The 15,464-nt window shown below is 37.6% G+C and overlaps 1 protein-coding gene across 1 annotated transcript; it reads left to right on the forward strand.

The window, feature by feature from the left end:
• The first annotated feature begins 670 nt into the window (after positions 1-670).
• On the forward strand, positions 671-7,135 carry LOC109171402 (shikimate O-hydroxycinnamoyltransferase-like). Its single transcript, XM_019320492.1, has 2 exons — positions 671-1,161; positions 6,003-7,135. The coding sequence occupies exons 1-2, from the start codon at positions 742-744 to the stop codon at positions 6,984-6,986; spliced, it is 1,404 nt and encodes a 467-aa protein (XP_019176037.1). The 5' UTR covers positions 671-741; the 3' UTR covers positions 6,987-7,135.
• The last annotated feature ends 8,329 nt before the right edge of the window (positions 7,136-15,464 follow it).

Here is a 15,464-nt window from a genome sequence, read left to right on the forward strand (position 1 = left end):
TTTAAGTGGTTGCGAACTTTTTCATAAAATAAAAAATAAAAAAAATCTTCTTTATGATTCTCCGACTAAAATGGGCAATAGAGGCATTCAGATGTGAAAAAGAGTTTGTATGATATACAATTTAATTTCTTTTTTAAAACTGATTGTATATATATATTAGTGCAAACCAACTCCTCAAATCAATGTGAGACAAATTAAAAGCTACTTTCGAGCCTTCCCATATCTATTTTTCAACTTAGGGTTTACTTTGAGAATAAATTTCTCATTCACCTATTATCTGTTTTGAGTGTATATATAATATATCAGATCAATTTCTTTGTCTCACTTCGATGAACTCGAATCCATGTTAACCCGACTCAAATCAGAAGTAAATATCACATTAATTTGTGGTTTATACCATAAAATAATCACTTAAATACTATTTTTGCTAAAAAATTTCAACACTATGTACCCAAAAAAAAAAAAAAAAATGCAGATCAGATAACTATTACATATATCCCAATATATATGAGGTACACGGTACAAGAAATGATAGATATCAAGGAAACTACTTGTAATAATATAATATAATGTCCATTGTTAATTAAGTTACATGATTATGATTTATAATTATAAATTATATTATTTATAAATATTTTCACTGTGTATAATCCATATTATATATGCATACTCTTCCTTTGTGAACATTAACTCATCACTCAATCTCCTTCCCACTACACGCGTAGCTTAGAGAGAGAAAGCATGATTGCTAAGGGAGAGTTCAATGTAAGAGTGACGAAGAAGGAGGCGGTGGCGGCGGCGCTGCCAATGCAACACCATTGGCTGCCGCAGTCCAACCTCGACTTGCTGCTGCCGCCGCTCACCTTCGGCGTATTCTTCTGTTACCAAAAGCCTACGCCCAAATTCACGTTTTTTGGTTCCATCTCCGGCGTTCTCAAAGCGGCGCTGGCGGAGGCCTTGGTCTCCTACTATTCCCTCGCCGGCGAAGTGGTGCAGAACGCCGGCGGCGAGCCTGAGGTTCTCTGCAACAACCGCGGGGTGGAGTTCGCCGAAGCGGTGGCGGATGTGGAGCTCAGTGAACTGAACCTGTACAACCCGGACGAGAGTGTCGAAGGGAAGCTCGTTCCCGGCAAGAAACACGGCGGCGTTCTTGCCGTCCAGGTTAGAATCATAAAGTATTTACTTACACAAAGTTGAGGAATATAATGCATGTGGCACCTGCGTTTACAACAAATAACAAACGTTAATTCACAAAAATATTTATGTAGTGTATATATGTTGGTATATATGTTAGAATCTGAGGTTTCTAATAGAATTCTACCACATCAATTTTCAATCTTTAGGGGTTTTGTTTTACTCCCTGACGTGATAAAAGATGATAAGTAATTTCTCTCGTCCCAGAAATGAGATACTATGCTCTGAAAGGTTGGGCAAGCTAGTGGAGCATGAATTTAGTACGGAGGATGGTTTATTCTGTGCCCATCATTATATAATTGTTGCAGGCCGGTTTTTAATCATAACAAAAAAATACCAAGATACATCAGTTTTTAGTCACAACCAAAAAGATACCAAGATACATAGAAATTCATAATTTCTAACGTGGGAGATTTTCTAGTCAAAAAAAAAAAAAAAAAAACCCAAACCAGATACATACAAATTCGTACTATCTAAGGTGGGAGCCTATTCTCCCTAAATGTACATACAAATTCGTACTCTCTAAAGTGGGAGCCAAGATACATACAAATTCGTACTTTCTAACGTGGGTGCCTAAATGTACATACAAATTCGTACTCTCTAAAGTGGGAGCCAAGATACATACAAATTCGTACTTTCTAACGTGGGTGCCTAAATGTACATACAAATTCGTACTCTCTAAAGTGGGAGCCTATTCTCCCTACATGTACCAAGAACATAGAAATTCATAATTTATAACGTGGGTCGGTGTCTAGGTTTAAACTTTGGTCTTTTCTTCCAAATACTATTTACTAAACCAATGAACTAATTAGTCCGTGTAAGCAATGTTTATAAAGTCAAGTGTTGTTCCAAAAAATGATTTTTTTTGCCTTTTTTGTTTTTTTTTTTTTTTAATATTATCATAAACATTATTTGTTGTTTATTACGGAGTATTATTTATTATAATTTAATTATAATAATTAATTATTATTTAATTAATAAATTATATTATAAAGTATACATAATCTTTTTTACGTCTTTTTACATGTTAATTATTAATAGTAAATACTCCGTATAATATTCTATCAAATAATTATTTACAAATAGATAATACAATTCACTAGTCAAAATTGCTAAGCTAACATAATCTACTAACCACTAATTGTCAAATACCCTACAATTTATGAACCAAAAATGAGTATTATAATAAAAAATTTCAACCAAATTTAGACAAAATGATAAAATTAAACGATTTGTACGTACGTCTTATTATACATGATGGTTTTAATTACGTACCCAAAATGAGCATAAACTAAGTTAGTTGATGGAAAGAAGGTATAATTAAACACTTAAGAAACATGTGGGCAAAACATAAGAAACATGAATGCATGATAGAAAGGTATTGGACAATTTTTAGTATCTTTTTGACTTCGGTTGTATTAGTAATAAATGCATGCATTTCTATTTAGCATTTAGCAATACCAAATAAGATTAGAATATAATAGATTAGTGGTTGTAACGAAAAATAAATTTGTTACTATCATATTTGTCTCCACTTGACTAGTAAACAAAGTTGGATTGTACAACTTTGAATTACTCGGCAAATTATTGTGTGAACCTACCACTGTCTAAAATGACGTCATTGAATTTTATGAGTTAGAATAACGTATATTATGTGTTAGAATAGTGAAATTTTTGAGATAAGATAATATACTTATTATGAGTTATAAAAATAGATGTTGCAGTGGACCGCAGTGTAAAAAAATTACTCGAAACGATATCATTTTTTGACAGTGATCCACACAGTTGTACGTTTCATGAATAACTATTGGAATTAGTCAATGTAGTTATCCGGGCACTAGCTAGCAGGTCTCCAAATAGGGTTTGTATGCTATGGCATATATGCATGGAAGGTTTCAAGAATCCAAAGCAAGGGGCAGTGGATCCCGGCCTGCTGCCGTTGGGATTATATTCTAAACTGAAAGTAGAGTCAGAGCTAAGTGAACTTGTACAACCAGGACAAGAGCATCGACCAAACATGGCGTCCTTGTTATCCAGGATACAATAATTACTTAAACTGGACAGCATGCTTGACGAGCCCGGCTGGCACGTGCACTTTGTGCCACACACATGCACGCAGCGCGCGCGGGGCTGATATATTCTTACAATGGGACTCACTTTCTGCCATAAACTCAATCTTTGCAGAAGCAATTTTTTCTCTCTCACCTCCACCAAGGATGCACATCCTTAAAATCCTTGAAAGAACTCCTCATGATCTGCTATTAAGGATGCTCTTAAGGGTATCTCCAATAGAAGTTTTAGAATGATTTTTGACTCGTGCTAAAAACTGATGGAGTGATTTTTTACAATTAGGAATCACATATTTTTCCTTGTTTTTTTTTTCTCCTGCAAAGACCTTGATTTTTGCAGAAGAAATAAAAAACATTAAAAATAGAACGCTTGGAGCACATTGTGCATCCCAGTAGGTACGTGTTTCCTACGTGCCCGTTGGATGAATGGGACGCTTCAGAGTGTACCCAAGACCCTTTTTAAAAAAAATTTGTCACTCTTTTTTGTTTTCTTTTCTTTTTCTCTTCTCTTTTTTTTTTTTTTTTTTTGAGCAAATTACACTTTTGGTCCTGTGACTATAGGGGGTGTATTAATTTGGGTACGTGACTTTTAAAATTAACAATTTAGTCCTTTAACTATCATTTTTTTAGCAGATTTGGTCCTCTCGGCCAAATTACCGGTGGAATTTGGCCGGAAAGACATTCGAATTTTTAAATCAAATAGTGGTGGGGGTAATTCGGTTCAACAATTAAAAAGACCGAATTACCCCCACCAATATTTGATTTAAAAAGTCGAACGTCTTTCTGGCCAAATTCCACCGGCAATTTGGCCGGGAGGACCAAATCTGCTAAAAAAATGATAGTTAAAGGACTAAATTGTTAGTTTTAAAAGTCACGTACCCAAATTAACACACCCTCTATAGTCACAGGACCAAAAGTGTAATTTGCTCTTTTTTTTTTTTTTTTCTCTCTCTCTCTCTTCTACTTGGCTTCCTAAAAACCAACAACAAACCTTCACTATTATGGGTGTTTGATACATATGAATTGCAATTCCATTCCTTCGCAATTCCACAATAATCAAAATTTCATTGTTTGGTTGGAGGGAATTGCAATTCCTTTCAACCAAATGCCTAGTTACTCTCACACACAAAATCTTAATACAGGCACATTTATTGGAGACCACATGAAAAAATGGCTCATCAGTGTCCACCACATCATGAAGTAAATGTGAAGGAGTAAGAATTGGGAGTAAATATAGAACTCTCAAAAAAAAAAAAAAAAAAAGAAGCTATGACATTTGAAGTGGTGTTAGGCTGCACTTCTAATTTAGATGGGATAAAGTGAATTCAAGTTTTTGAAATGTTTAATTTGATATATTATACTCTCAAAATGGATAATAAACGAATGAAAACTTTACAACAACATTTTTTTTTCTTAAAAATTCAGCAACACATATGATTAAATAGAAGTGTTTGCTCACGTTCGCGGAAAGCAATATAATTTGAGTGATCAAATATATTTTGGTAAATCTATTTTAACTTAAAAGATTGACGTTACAACACTTCTAACACAATCATAAAATAGTGTGTTACAAAAAAGTGTGTATTACACTTAAATCCCTAATTTCATTTATCTCGGATTTAGTCACCAACAATATATACACACAAAAGTAAGAATCGGCCATATTTCTATAACTAATAACCAACTTCTAGACTACTTCTTTAGGCGTTCCACTACATGATTGAGCACCACATAAGGATTAGATACTACTATACTAGTCACTAGTTAGGTGGAATGGGTGAGCGAGAGGTAAATAATTGATGAAATCTTGACCCTGCACTACGTGTATGACATGCTCCTAAATTTCCGGGATATGTCTTTTTCTTTTTTTTTTTTTTGAAAATGTTTAAGACTTTAAGTAAATAAAATATTGGTAAAAATCTTGTGCTCTAATGACACCAAATTGTTTTGATGATACGCATAGATACATACAGATGGACAATATTGTATTATTTAACAATCTAAAAAGTATAGATAAAAAGTAAAACTTTTAAATATCTAAATATACATGCACAATATAATATTTAAAAAATACACTTCAAAGTTCAAAACTCTTTTTTTTTTCTTTTTTTTTTTTAGGAAAGTTCAAAATTCTAAACCATGCAAATTAGAATCTCTGAATCTCCAAAGTTCACAGGCTCTAAAAATGCATATTTAATGATTTTTGGAATTTTCTGTACTGTTTTAGTATTCTCCTATTTCCTCGTACCCAAACAAAAAAGCAAAAGCATGGTTGCTAAAACTGAAAAAAAAAAAAAAGTTATTGTACTCTCAAATTCTATTCATTCACTTTTATTACATGATATAATAAATAAAAATTGGATATTTTTATTTTGTAAATTTTAAAAAAAGGTCTAGATTAAGAATTTATAAGAGGGGTAAAAGTTGAGAGTTCCATAAAATAGTTTCTATACTTAATTAAAAAGAGGGTTTAGAATAAGAGTGAGCAAGAAGGAGGTTGTGGTGGTGGCGGCCGCGCGAATTTTATTTTTAATCTTTAGTCATATCAGTAGCGGGAGCAACGAATTTTGTGGGGTAAAAAATGTTCAAAAAAAATAGTAAAAATAATATTATAAGTGATTATTTTGTGATACAACTATATGTGAGATTTACTTTCCGATTTGGTCATTAGGATTTTTTATAGTGAAACGAATGGATTGATAGATTGTAGACACTTATGTTGTATGAACAAATTAACAGGTTACAGAACTGAAATGCGGCGGAGTGGTGGTGGGCTGTTCCTTTGATCACCGGGTGGCGGATGCTTACTCAGCCAACATGTTCCTCGTATCATGGTCCGAGGTAGCTCAGGCCAAGCCGTTGTCTCAGCTCCCCTGTTTCCGGAGGTCCTTTCTCTTTCCTCGCCGTCCCGCCCACTACGATCTTTCCGTCGACGCCATGTATACGCTAATCTCATCCCTGCCGCCGCCGGCAGCGGCGGCGGAGCCCGAAGCCCTCCAAACTGATGAACAAAGCGTGATAAGTCGCATATACTATATAGAGTCGGAAGAAATCCTCCGCATCCAATCACTAGCCAATTCCCAGAAAGGCAGCGCAAAGATTAATCATAGGATTACAAAGCTGCAAGCGTTCTCGGCCTTCTTATGGAAAACAATTGCCGCCGGAATAATGTCCCGTAAAGATTACAGCTTCAAGAATTTCAAACTGGGGGTTGTGGTTGACGGGAGGACCAGATTGAGCGACGGAGATGAACTGTTAAAGGGTTACTTCGGGAACGTTCTTTCGATCCCATTTGGCGACAGAAAAATGGAAGATTTGCAGGAAAAGCCGTTGAATTGGGTGGCAAATGCGGTGAGAGAGTTCTTGGAGGAAGCTGTGACGAGGGAACATTTTCTTGGACTGATTGATTGGGTGGAAGCCCACCGTCCCAAACCGGCCTTGGCGAAAATATACGGCGGCGGCGAGGGGCCGGCGGTGGTGGTGTCATCAGGGCAGCAGTTTCCGGTGAGAAAGATTGATTTTGGATGGGGGAAACCGGCGTTCGGATCGTACCATTTTCACTGGGGAGGAGAAGCCGGTTACGTTATGCCGATGCCGAATCCGAAAGGGAATGGAGATTGGATAGTTTATATGCATCTGCAAAAATGGCAAGTGGAGTTGATAGAGGCTCATGCATCTCATGTATTTAAGCCGGTCACCTCTGAATATCTTGGTTTCATTTGATTTGATCTGTATTATATGCTAGCTGGTTAAATTACTGGATGATAGAATTTCTGATTCTGGTTCTTCATCAAGAACTGGAATTGAATAGCCTCTGTGATGTCAATTCAAACTCTCATCCATCTGTAATTGCCTGGAAAGTTATGTTTAAAATAAATAAATTTCACTAGCATGTTGAATCGTCTTAAACAAACACTAAAGTGACTAAACAAGCATATTCATGAACATTTAAACGACCACTAAACAAGAATGTTCATTGATGGAATACTCACAGAGCGTGTTTGGTGCAAAGCAATATAGAACAGGTTGGACCCGGCATTAGCAGACTACCCGCGACGCGTAGCGAACCACCCCGGGATCGGCCAACAACCTCGGGGTCGGCCTGGCATGGGGTCGGCTCGCCGTCGAGCCGACCTCCATGGGCTCAGCCTCGGCCCCATGGGCTCAGCCGAGCCCATGGTCGGCCCCTTGGGCGAGCTCCGTGCTCGACCAAGGACCGGGTCCTCGCATGGAGCGAGTCTCACGGCGCGAGCCGTGGTTCCTCCCGCGTACCCTGGGCCTGTAGCAGCCGGGGTATAAAAACACCCCTGGTGTCCTATTCAAAGTATTTCTACTTTCCTACAACAATTGTCTGACTATTACACGTTGATTACCTCTGTAATAGCATTATTCGTTCGGTTAATACAATATCATTTACATAGACACCCCTATTATCATTTTATTATTCGTTTATCACATTCCACATATATTCGGGTTGTATAACCCGGACCCTGGATTCATATAATCCATCATTCATGAACATTAATAAACGAACGCGCACCTTCATAAGCTCTTAGTAGATGAACATACAAATAGCCAAACTCTTTTTTTTTTTTTTTTTTTTTTTTTTATTAACGAGTTCTAAATTTTGTTCATTTATATTTATCAAACTTAATAAAAGAATGCTTACCGAATACTAACACAAGTTGTTTATTCCAAACTCTGTTCGCTAACACCCATAATATTATGTAATCTCGTGAACATATTATATATCTTAAGTTAATAAATTATGTACCTATTACAATTAACATATTGCTTACAATTAATAAATTATGTACATATTACAATTAACATATTATGTACATTTAATTTATATACATATACATAATCTATTAACCGGATTTACAATGCAAGATGGGCCTGATACATGGTATAATTTGCCCAAACTTTATTATTCAACAATTAAGATTCAATAAAATCCTATGTTATATTGTTGAAATTTAAGTGTCTGAGCTCTGATACCAATTGAAAAAGTGCCGTGAATCTTGAATGCAAGATATATCTTAAACTTCTACTTGATTTTAGTATAGATATTACCGGACCAATTAATTAAGTTTTTTAACGAAAATAAATAACGAAATAAAAGGCATAAAAAATAAATCAAGTACACCGGAATTGATCACGTAATTCGAAGCACTTTTCCTACGTCTGCGGAACAACTCACATCTGCCCAATTCACTAGATGTTCACCGTGGTGTTTTACAAGAGATAAGTACATAAGGCGATCAGTCACTACTACCACTACAACCTTCCTAACATCCACTCAGGACTGGTACGTGCATGCCGAAATCATCGTCAAGAGTTGTTGCATCTGACTCAGGTACAATTCAATTATTCCAGCGAGAAAACCCACATTCAATCAGAGTAATAGCAAGCAGATTGCAATGTAATAATACGTGAGCACTTTTCTTATCAAAATAGTAATATAAAAATTCGTAAATCTCAAGGTGGAAAGTGTTTCCTTTTATAGATAATTCCTTCCAACGCAATTAATTCATCACCACCTCATTTGAATAAATCTCCACCATAATAATTAATCCACACTTAATAAAAGATCAGCTCCTTACTACCATAGAATTTCTTCCCTTGACTTTAGCTGTAGACACATAACACCTTTGATAGAAGTTGGTCCATATGTCATATTACAAAATAAATTCTAATTATTTTGTCCAAATAAATTAGCCAACATATAGGGTTTTAATGTGTATTAAATTTTACACTTACAAATTTTATGAGTTAAAATAATATACATTATTATGTTTTAGAATACTGTACATTATGCTTTAAAATAATGTACATATAGATTATAAAAATATATGTTGCAGTGGGTCGCGTAAAGAAAAAAAAATTACGTAAAACCACATCGTTTTAGACCATGGTCCATACAATTGTGTGGACCACAGTCCACGCAATAAGTATTGGAATTACTCAATGTAGTTATCCGGGCACTAGCTAGGTCCCCAAATAGGGTTTAATTTGTATGGTATAGCATGCATGGAAGGTTTCAAGAATCCAAAGCAAGGGGCAGTACGTAGATCCCGGCCTGCTGCCTTTGGAATTATATTCTAAACTTGCAGAAACTGGACAGAGAAGCATGTGGCCTGCCATGCATCTGAAAAAACTCTAACTTGTAGTATATACTTTCAACTTTTATGGGCGTTTGATACATATGAATTGTAATTCCACACCAATCAAAATTTCATTATTTGATTGGGCTTATCAATGTCTGCCACATCATAAAGTAAATGTGAAAGAACAAAAATTTGGAGTACATATATGTAAAACTTTGAAAAAATTAGCTATGACATTTAAAGTGGTGCTATAATTATCGGTGGGGTAAATTTCTAATTTAAGTTGGGTAAAGTGGATTCAAGTTCTTGAAATGTTTATTTTGATATATTATACACCCAAAATGGATAATGAGTGAAGAAAGCTTTACAAAAACACTTTTTTTTTTCTTGAAAATTCAACAACACTTTATGATTAAATAGAAGTGTTCATTTTGTTCACGTTTGTGGAAAGCAATATAATTTGAGTGATCAAATATATTTTTGAGAACATGGGATTCAAATTTTATGAAAATGAGGGAATTTCAATTCCGCAACCAAACGAATGATTTGCTTGCCTTCGTAATTATGTGGGAAATAAGTGAGAATGGAATTGTAATTCCCTCCAACCAAACATCCCATTAGTTTATATACATATAAATAATATATTAACCGGGTTTACAATGCAAGGTGGGCCCTAATACATAGTATAATTGGAAAATACTACATGTACTCACTTTCTCTACTTCCAACTTTTACTCTCACACTTAAAATAATTATGTAGACACTTTTACAGGTGACCACATGAAAAAAATAACCTATCAGAGCCCGCCACATCATAGAGTAAATTTGAGGGAATAAGATTTGGGAGTACATATAGTAAAACTCGGTATAATTTGCACAAACTTTACTATTCAACAGCAAAGATTCAATAAAATCCTATATTGTTCTTAACGTAATGTGTACATTTAGTTTATATACATATACATAATCTCTTATATGTTATAATTCAAGGTAGATCCTGGTATATGGTATAATTTGCCAATTGCCAAAGATTTACTATTCATTTATTCAACAGTATAAGATTCAAGAAAATCCAATATTGTTTTTCTCTCAAAATTAATGTTGAACTTCCAACTTCAAGTGCCCCATATTCTGATCCTAACAGCATATGAAAGGATATAAATCACATCAGTAGCTCAGGAGACATGATCAAATATTGATACATACAAAAAGTCATCAAGAATATAACGAATTTACCCACTTTGAACATAATTTCACATTACTACTGTCAAATTTCAAACTTTTATCTTTTTTTTTTTTCCAAATACGACCTCTATTGTTTCAAAGTAAAGATTCACAACCTTTAATATACTGCATCGAAAGTCGAAACCATTCTTTATTACTTAAACTGCAAGCTAAGCAAGGTTTCAAGAAGCCTTATCGCTTAGCGCTTAGTAGGTATGGCTTCAACGTCTAGTGCCTCTGATCTCGTATATCAACCATACGAGGAATCGAGGATTAGGAAGGGCCTACAATCAAATGTTGGAAAAAATAGTTTAAAATGGCATAAAATGACATATTAAGTGGTTATTTTGTGGTATAATTATCAGTGGGGTCCATTTTCAATTTGGGTCGGGTCAAAGTGAATTCGGGTTTTTCGTAGTGAGTCGAAGAGATTGATATATTGTACGCTCAAAACGGATAATAGGTGAATGAGATATTGATTCTCAAAGTAACCCATTTGAGTTGGAAAATGAAGGGAAAAAGTGAGCTTTTGTCCCACATTGGTTTGGGAAGAGGATTTGCCCCACTATTTATACATGAGCTCTTTTTAAGTTTATTGAATTGTATATCATAGAGACTCTCTCTCGCACGCAGGGGGGTGTAAATCATGAGATTGAAAAGGCTTGGATCAAGCTTAACCTCGTGTGCGCCGAATGAAACAATGTTAGCTCCCTTTAGTAGTGGTTTTGAATTATTTCTAATTTTAATTTTTGAATTAACACCCATGTTAATGGTTGCTGTTGCAAGAGTTGTAGGGATGCCTCTAAATGCCATAATAAAGGCTATTCACTCCTCATTCCCAATATAAGAAGGAGTTGAGCAATAGCATTTTCAACACACAAGAAAAATAATTTTTCCAGCCTCAAAATACTTCTGCTTCTATTCCATTCTTGAAACTGTGTTTTGCCCGTGCTCTTGTTCGCCGGGTTCATTCGTTTGGGTGCTCAAACGCCGAACCGTTGTACGTTTTATCCTGGGAAACCTAGGCCACAACGCTCCTAGCACTTTTGGGAGGTGGCAAATAAGGTTTTAAGGAAAGAAAGGCACTCGCCTAACTCGTACATTTCTTTCTTCCTTCTCCTTCTTTCTTGTTTAATTTGGATTATGCTTTTAAGCAAAAATCCGTTCTCCCTCTTTTGATATATTAGTTGGATTGAACTTATAATCTGAGGATTATTAGTTTCAATTTTGGTTGATATATATTGGTATATCTTTTTCGTAGATATACATGTATATATAACCTTTGGATCCGTTATATATATATATATATATATATATATATATATATATATATATATATATATATATATATATATATAACGCCGAACCGTTGTACGTTTTATCCTGGGAAACCTAGGCCACAACGCTCCTAGCACTTTTGGGAGGTGGCAAATAAGGTTTTAAGGAAATAAAGGCACTCGCCTAACTCGTACATTTCTTTCTTCCTTCTCCTTCTTTCTTGTTTAATTTGGATTATGCTTTTAAGCAAAAATCCGTTCTCCCTCTTTTGATATATTAGTTGGATTGAACTTATAATCTGAGGATTATTAGTTTCAATTTTGGTTGATATATATTGGTATATCTTTTTCGTAGATATACATGTATATATAACCTTTGGATCCGTTATATATATATATATATATATTTCGGATAAATATCCAATAATATTTTATATACTTGTGTGTGTATATATAAATATTATTTTTGGGATATTAAATCGATCGTGGTTCATTATTACCAACATCAAAATAATTATTGGATAGATAATATTTCTGCCCAATACATATGATATATGAAAAAGCACGTGAGTCTTGAATGCAAGATTTATCTTTAAGAACTTTAAATTTATTTCAATTATAAACCTGAACTAAATGCAAACATACTCCATATATAATAATGAACATAAAATAAAAAGCAGTAAAAGAAAGCATGCACCAGGATATGTTCACACAGTTCGGAGCCTCACTCCTACGTCTGCGGGGCCACTCACATCAACCCAAATCCACTATGATAAAAACGGAGTACAAGAGGAGAGTTAAGTACACACTAAAGTATAACATATAACTACTCCAGAACCTACTCCAGTGGATCCGATGTGCAGGCGATCTTCATTGCTTCATGATCTGATTATGAGCCTTTCTTCACACTCAACAGTACAGTATAGATTTGGTATAGATGAACCAGGTTTCTCAGAGTATAACTGTGTAAGAGTGCGCAATTGAATGCTAAATAAGGTAGCATTATTTATAGGTTGTAAAAGATGTTTTGTTCCTCAAAACATGCACTCTTCTCTTCCTTGATTTCGGCTGCTCCATTAGATTTAGATCTCCCCATTGATAGGGTCTTGAATAAATACTTTGAAGAAGCTTCATACCTCCTGGATTACTTTCTTGCGCTGATCCAGTCAACTACTTCAGACGACGTGACTAATCCAGCAACTAATCCAGGACTACTTTGACAACTAATCTAAGTCAATAATAAAAAGGTTTAAATGTGCAATATATTTATACTTACAATATATATTTGCATGTGCGAGTTAAATGATATTCTATCATCTTTTATTTCCACGTTTCTTATATATATATATATATATATATATATATATATATATATATATATATATATATATATTCAATCATTGATCTTCTATTTCCACGTACCAAAAAGAGAGAAAAAAGAAAGAAAAAGAAAAAAAGTTAAAAGCAGGGTGGCTGAAAGAGAGTTCAGTGTAAGAGTGAGCAAGAAGGAGGTGGTGGCGGCGGCGCTGCTGCCAATCAACGGCATTGCCTCCGGCAATCAAACCTCGGGTTGCTCTTGCCGCCGCTCAATGAACTAAACTTGTTCAACCCAGACGAGAGTGTCGAAAACAAGCTTGTTCCCTGCAATTAAGAAGCATGGCGTCCTTGCCGTCCAAGTAATTAATATGGCTGCATATATATATATATATATATATATATATATATATATATATATATATATATATATATCATATTATGATTCCATATATATTCAGTTATGTCAATGAGTTTGTGATATAGTGGCACCAAATTGCTCTTCCATATAAGAGGTTGTGGGTTCGAGGGACCCACATATGAGTACATGTAGTCAGAGTACCTGTAACCGCCTCCCCCTAAAGAGGAAGGGACGGTTACAACCGTCTTTGATCGCGTCCGGTCTTGTGACCAGGCACTTGGGAGGTCAGCACGAGACCCCACCTGGGAAGTCGGCAAGAGAGCCCACCCGGGAGGTCGGCACGAGAGCCCACACGAGAGGTCGGCATGAGAGCTAAACCGGGAGGTCGGCACGAGAGCCCACACGGGAGATCGGCACGAGAACCCACCCGGGAGGTCATCATTGGAGGTCTTGTTGAGAGCTGTTGTACCAGCTCAGACGTGTTCTCTATCCTTAGTCTAACACCACTCTCAAAGTCAACTATCATGCAAGATCGAGATCCAACTCTCGTAACACGATCGGTTCCTGTCGCACTAATACGTCCCGACCGGGAACGGCCCCAATAGTTCCCCTAGCCTCCAACCGACCGTCTCCATCAGGTCGGGAGGGGACTTCAAAGATCACCTCAACGACAACTGCAGCGGTGGTGTGCCCGCTTCTGCCGCCCCTCTTCCGAATCTCGCCCTGCTACAGGAGTAGGCAGTCACCCTTCAACAAGCCTCTGCGACTTTGGCTCGCCTTGCGGAGGGGCTCAAAGGAGGTGCGCAAGACGGTCCCGAGGCCACCCAAAGGGCGCCGACCCTGCCTCCACCTCCCTCAAAGGGGTGCACCGGTCCAAGCACCCGGCCACCCCGGGCACTCAACACTCAAATCGAAGGGGAGGTCAACTCGCCCCGGCTATCGGACAGGCGGGGAGGGGGTAACATCCGCCAAGATCGCCATCGAGAGGGCGATAGGGGAGGTCGACCCATGTCAGGCACGCCCTAGAGAGGTTTGGCAACCGCGTGTCGGCCCGAGATAGGTTGGGCCCAAGGCAAACCCCCGACGCACCACCAGCGGACGAATCGTGTTCCCTAAGGTTGCCAAGCCGCGAGCCCAGAGCTCCACCGCGACGCGAGCAGGCCTCCCGAGTTGAGAGGTTGGGAGAAACGAATGGTCGAGTTCCAAGCACCCATCGTAACGAGGTCGAGCAGCTCCGTAAGCGAATGAACGAGCTCCAAGAGGGGATGGTCGCGCTCCAAGGAGGTGTCCGAGCCCTCCGCTTGGCCCCGATGCCTCTCGAGGGGTGCCTACATTTACCCCACCCCTCCCAAGGGGGCGTGATAGGTCGAGCACCCGACTTCCCCGAACCCTTAGCTTGGAGCACAAATATGGACATATGTTCTTATCAACCCATGGTCGCGGTCGTGCGCGCTAGCCCCGACTTTGGCATTCCCTAACGGTAGTATAGGGGGAGGCCCCCGCTCACTACTTAACGGAAGAACCTATTATGGGCTGCTTGCCCCTTGACAAGGCCGATGCCAAGCGAGTGAGGAGAACCTACCCGCTCCTCGGTGATACACTCTATAAGAGGTCCTATAGCGGCACCCTACTGCGATGCCTATACCCCGGCGAGGCAAAATCTGTCATCAAGGCTCGGTGATCTCCTTTTCAAGGTAAGGGTGGACATTGTGGAAGCCCTACCTATGGGGTCAGCACGCGGGGCCTGGGTGGAGGAGTTAGACGTCATCCTATGGGTGTACCGCACCACCTTCCGACGAGTCATGGGCGAGACCCCCTTCTCATTATCCTATGGTTTCAAGGCTTGCACCCCCGCGAAGGTAGTCATACCCTCCTGCCGAGCCCAGGAATACAACCCCGACGGAAGAGCTTAACA

This window comes from Ipomoea nil, unplaced genomic scaffold, assembly GCF_001879475.1.
Source record: "Ipomoea nil cultivar Tokyo-kokei standard unplaced genomic scaffold, Asagao_1.1 scaffold0317, whole genome shotgun sequence".
In the NCBI taxonomy this organism is placed as follows: domain Eukaryota; kingdom Viridiplantae; phylum Streptophyta; class Magnoliopsida; order Solanales; family Convolvulaceae; genus Ipomoea; species Ipomoea nil.

Bases quoted from the DNA above. Each gene is read 5' to 3' on its own strand.
- LOC109171402 (XM_019320492.1), top strand. From the start codon at position 742: ATGATTGCTAAGGGAGAGTTCAATGTAAGAGTGACGAAGAAGGAGGCG. The intron at 1,162-6,002 runs GTTAGAATCATA...ACAAATTAACAG, and splicing joins GCGGCGTTCTTGCCGTCCAG to GTTACAGAACTGAAATGCGG.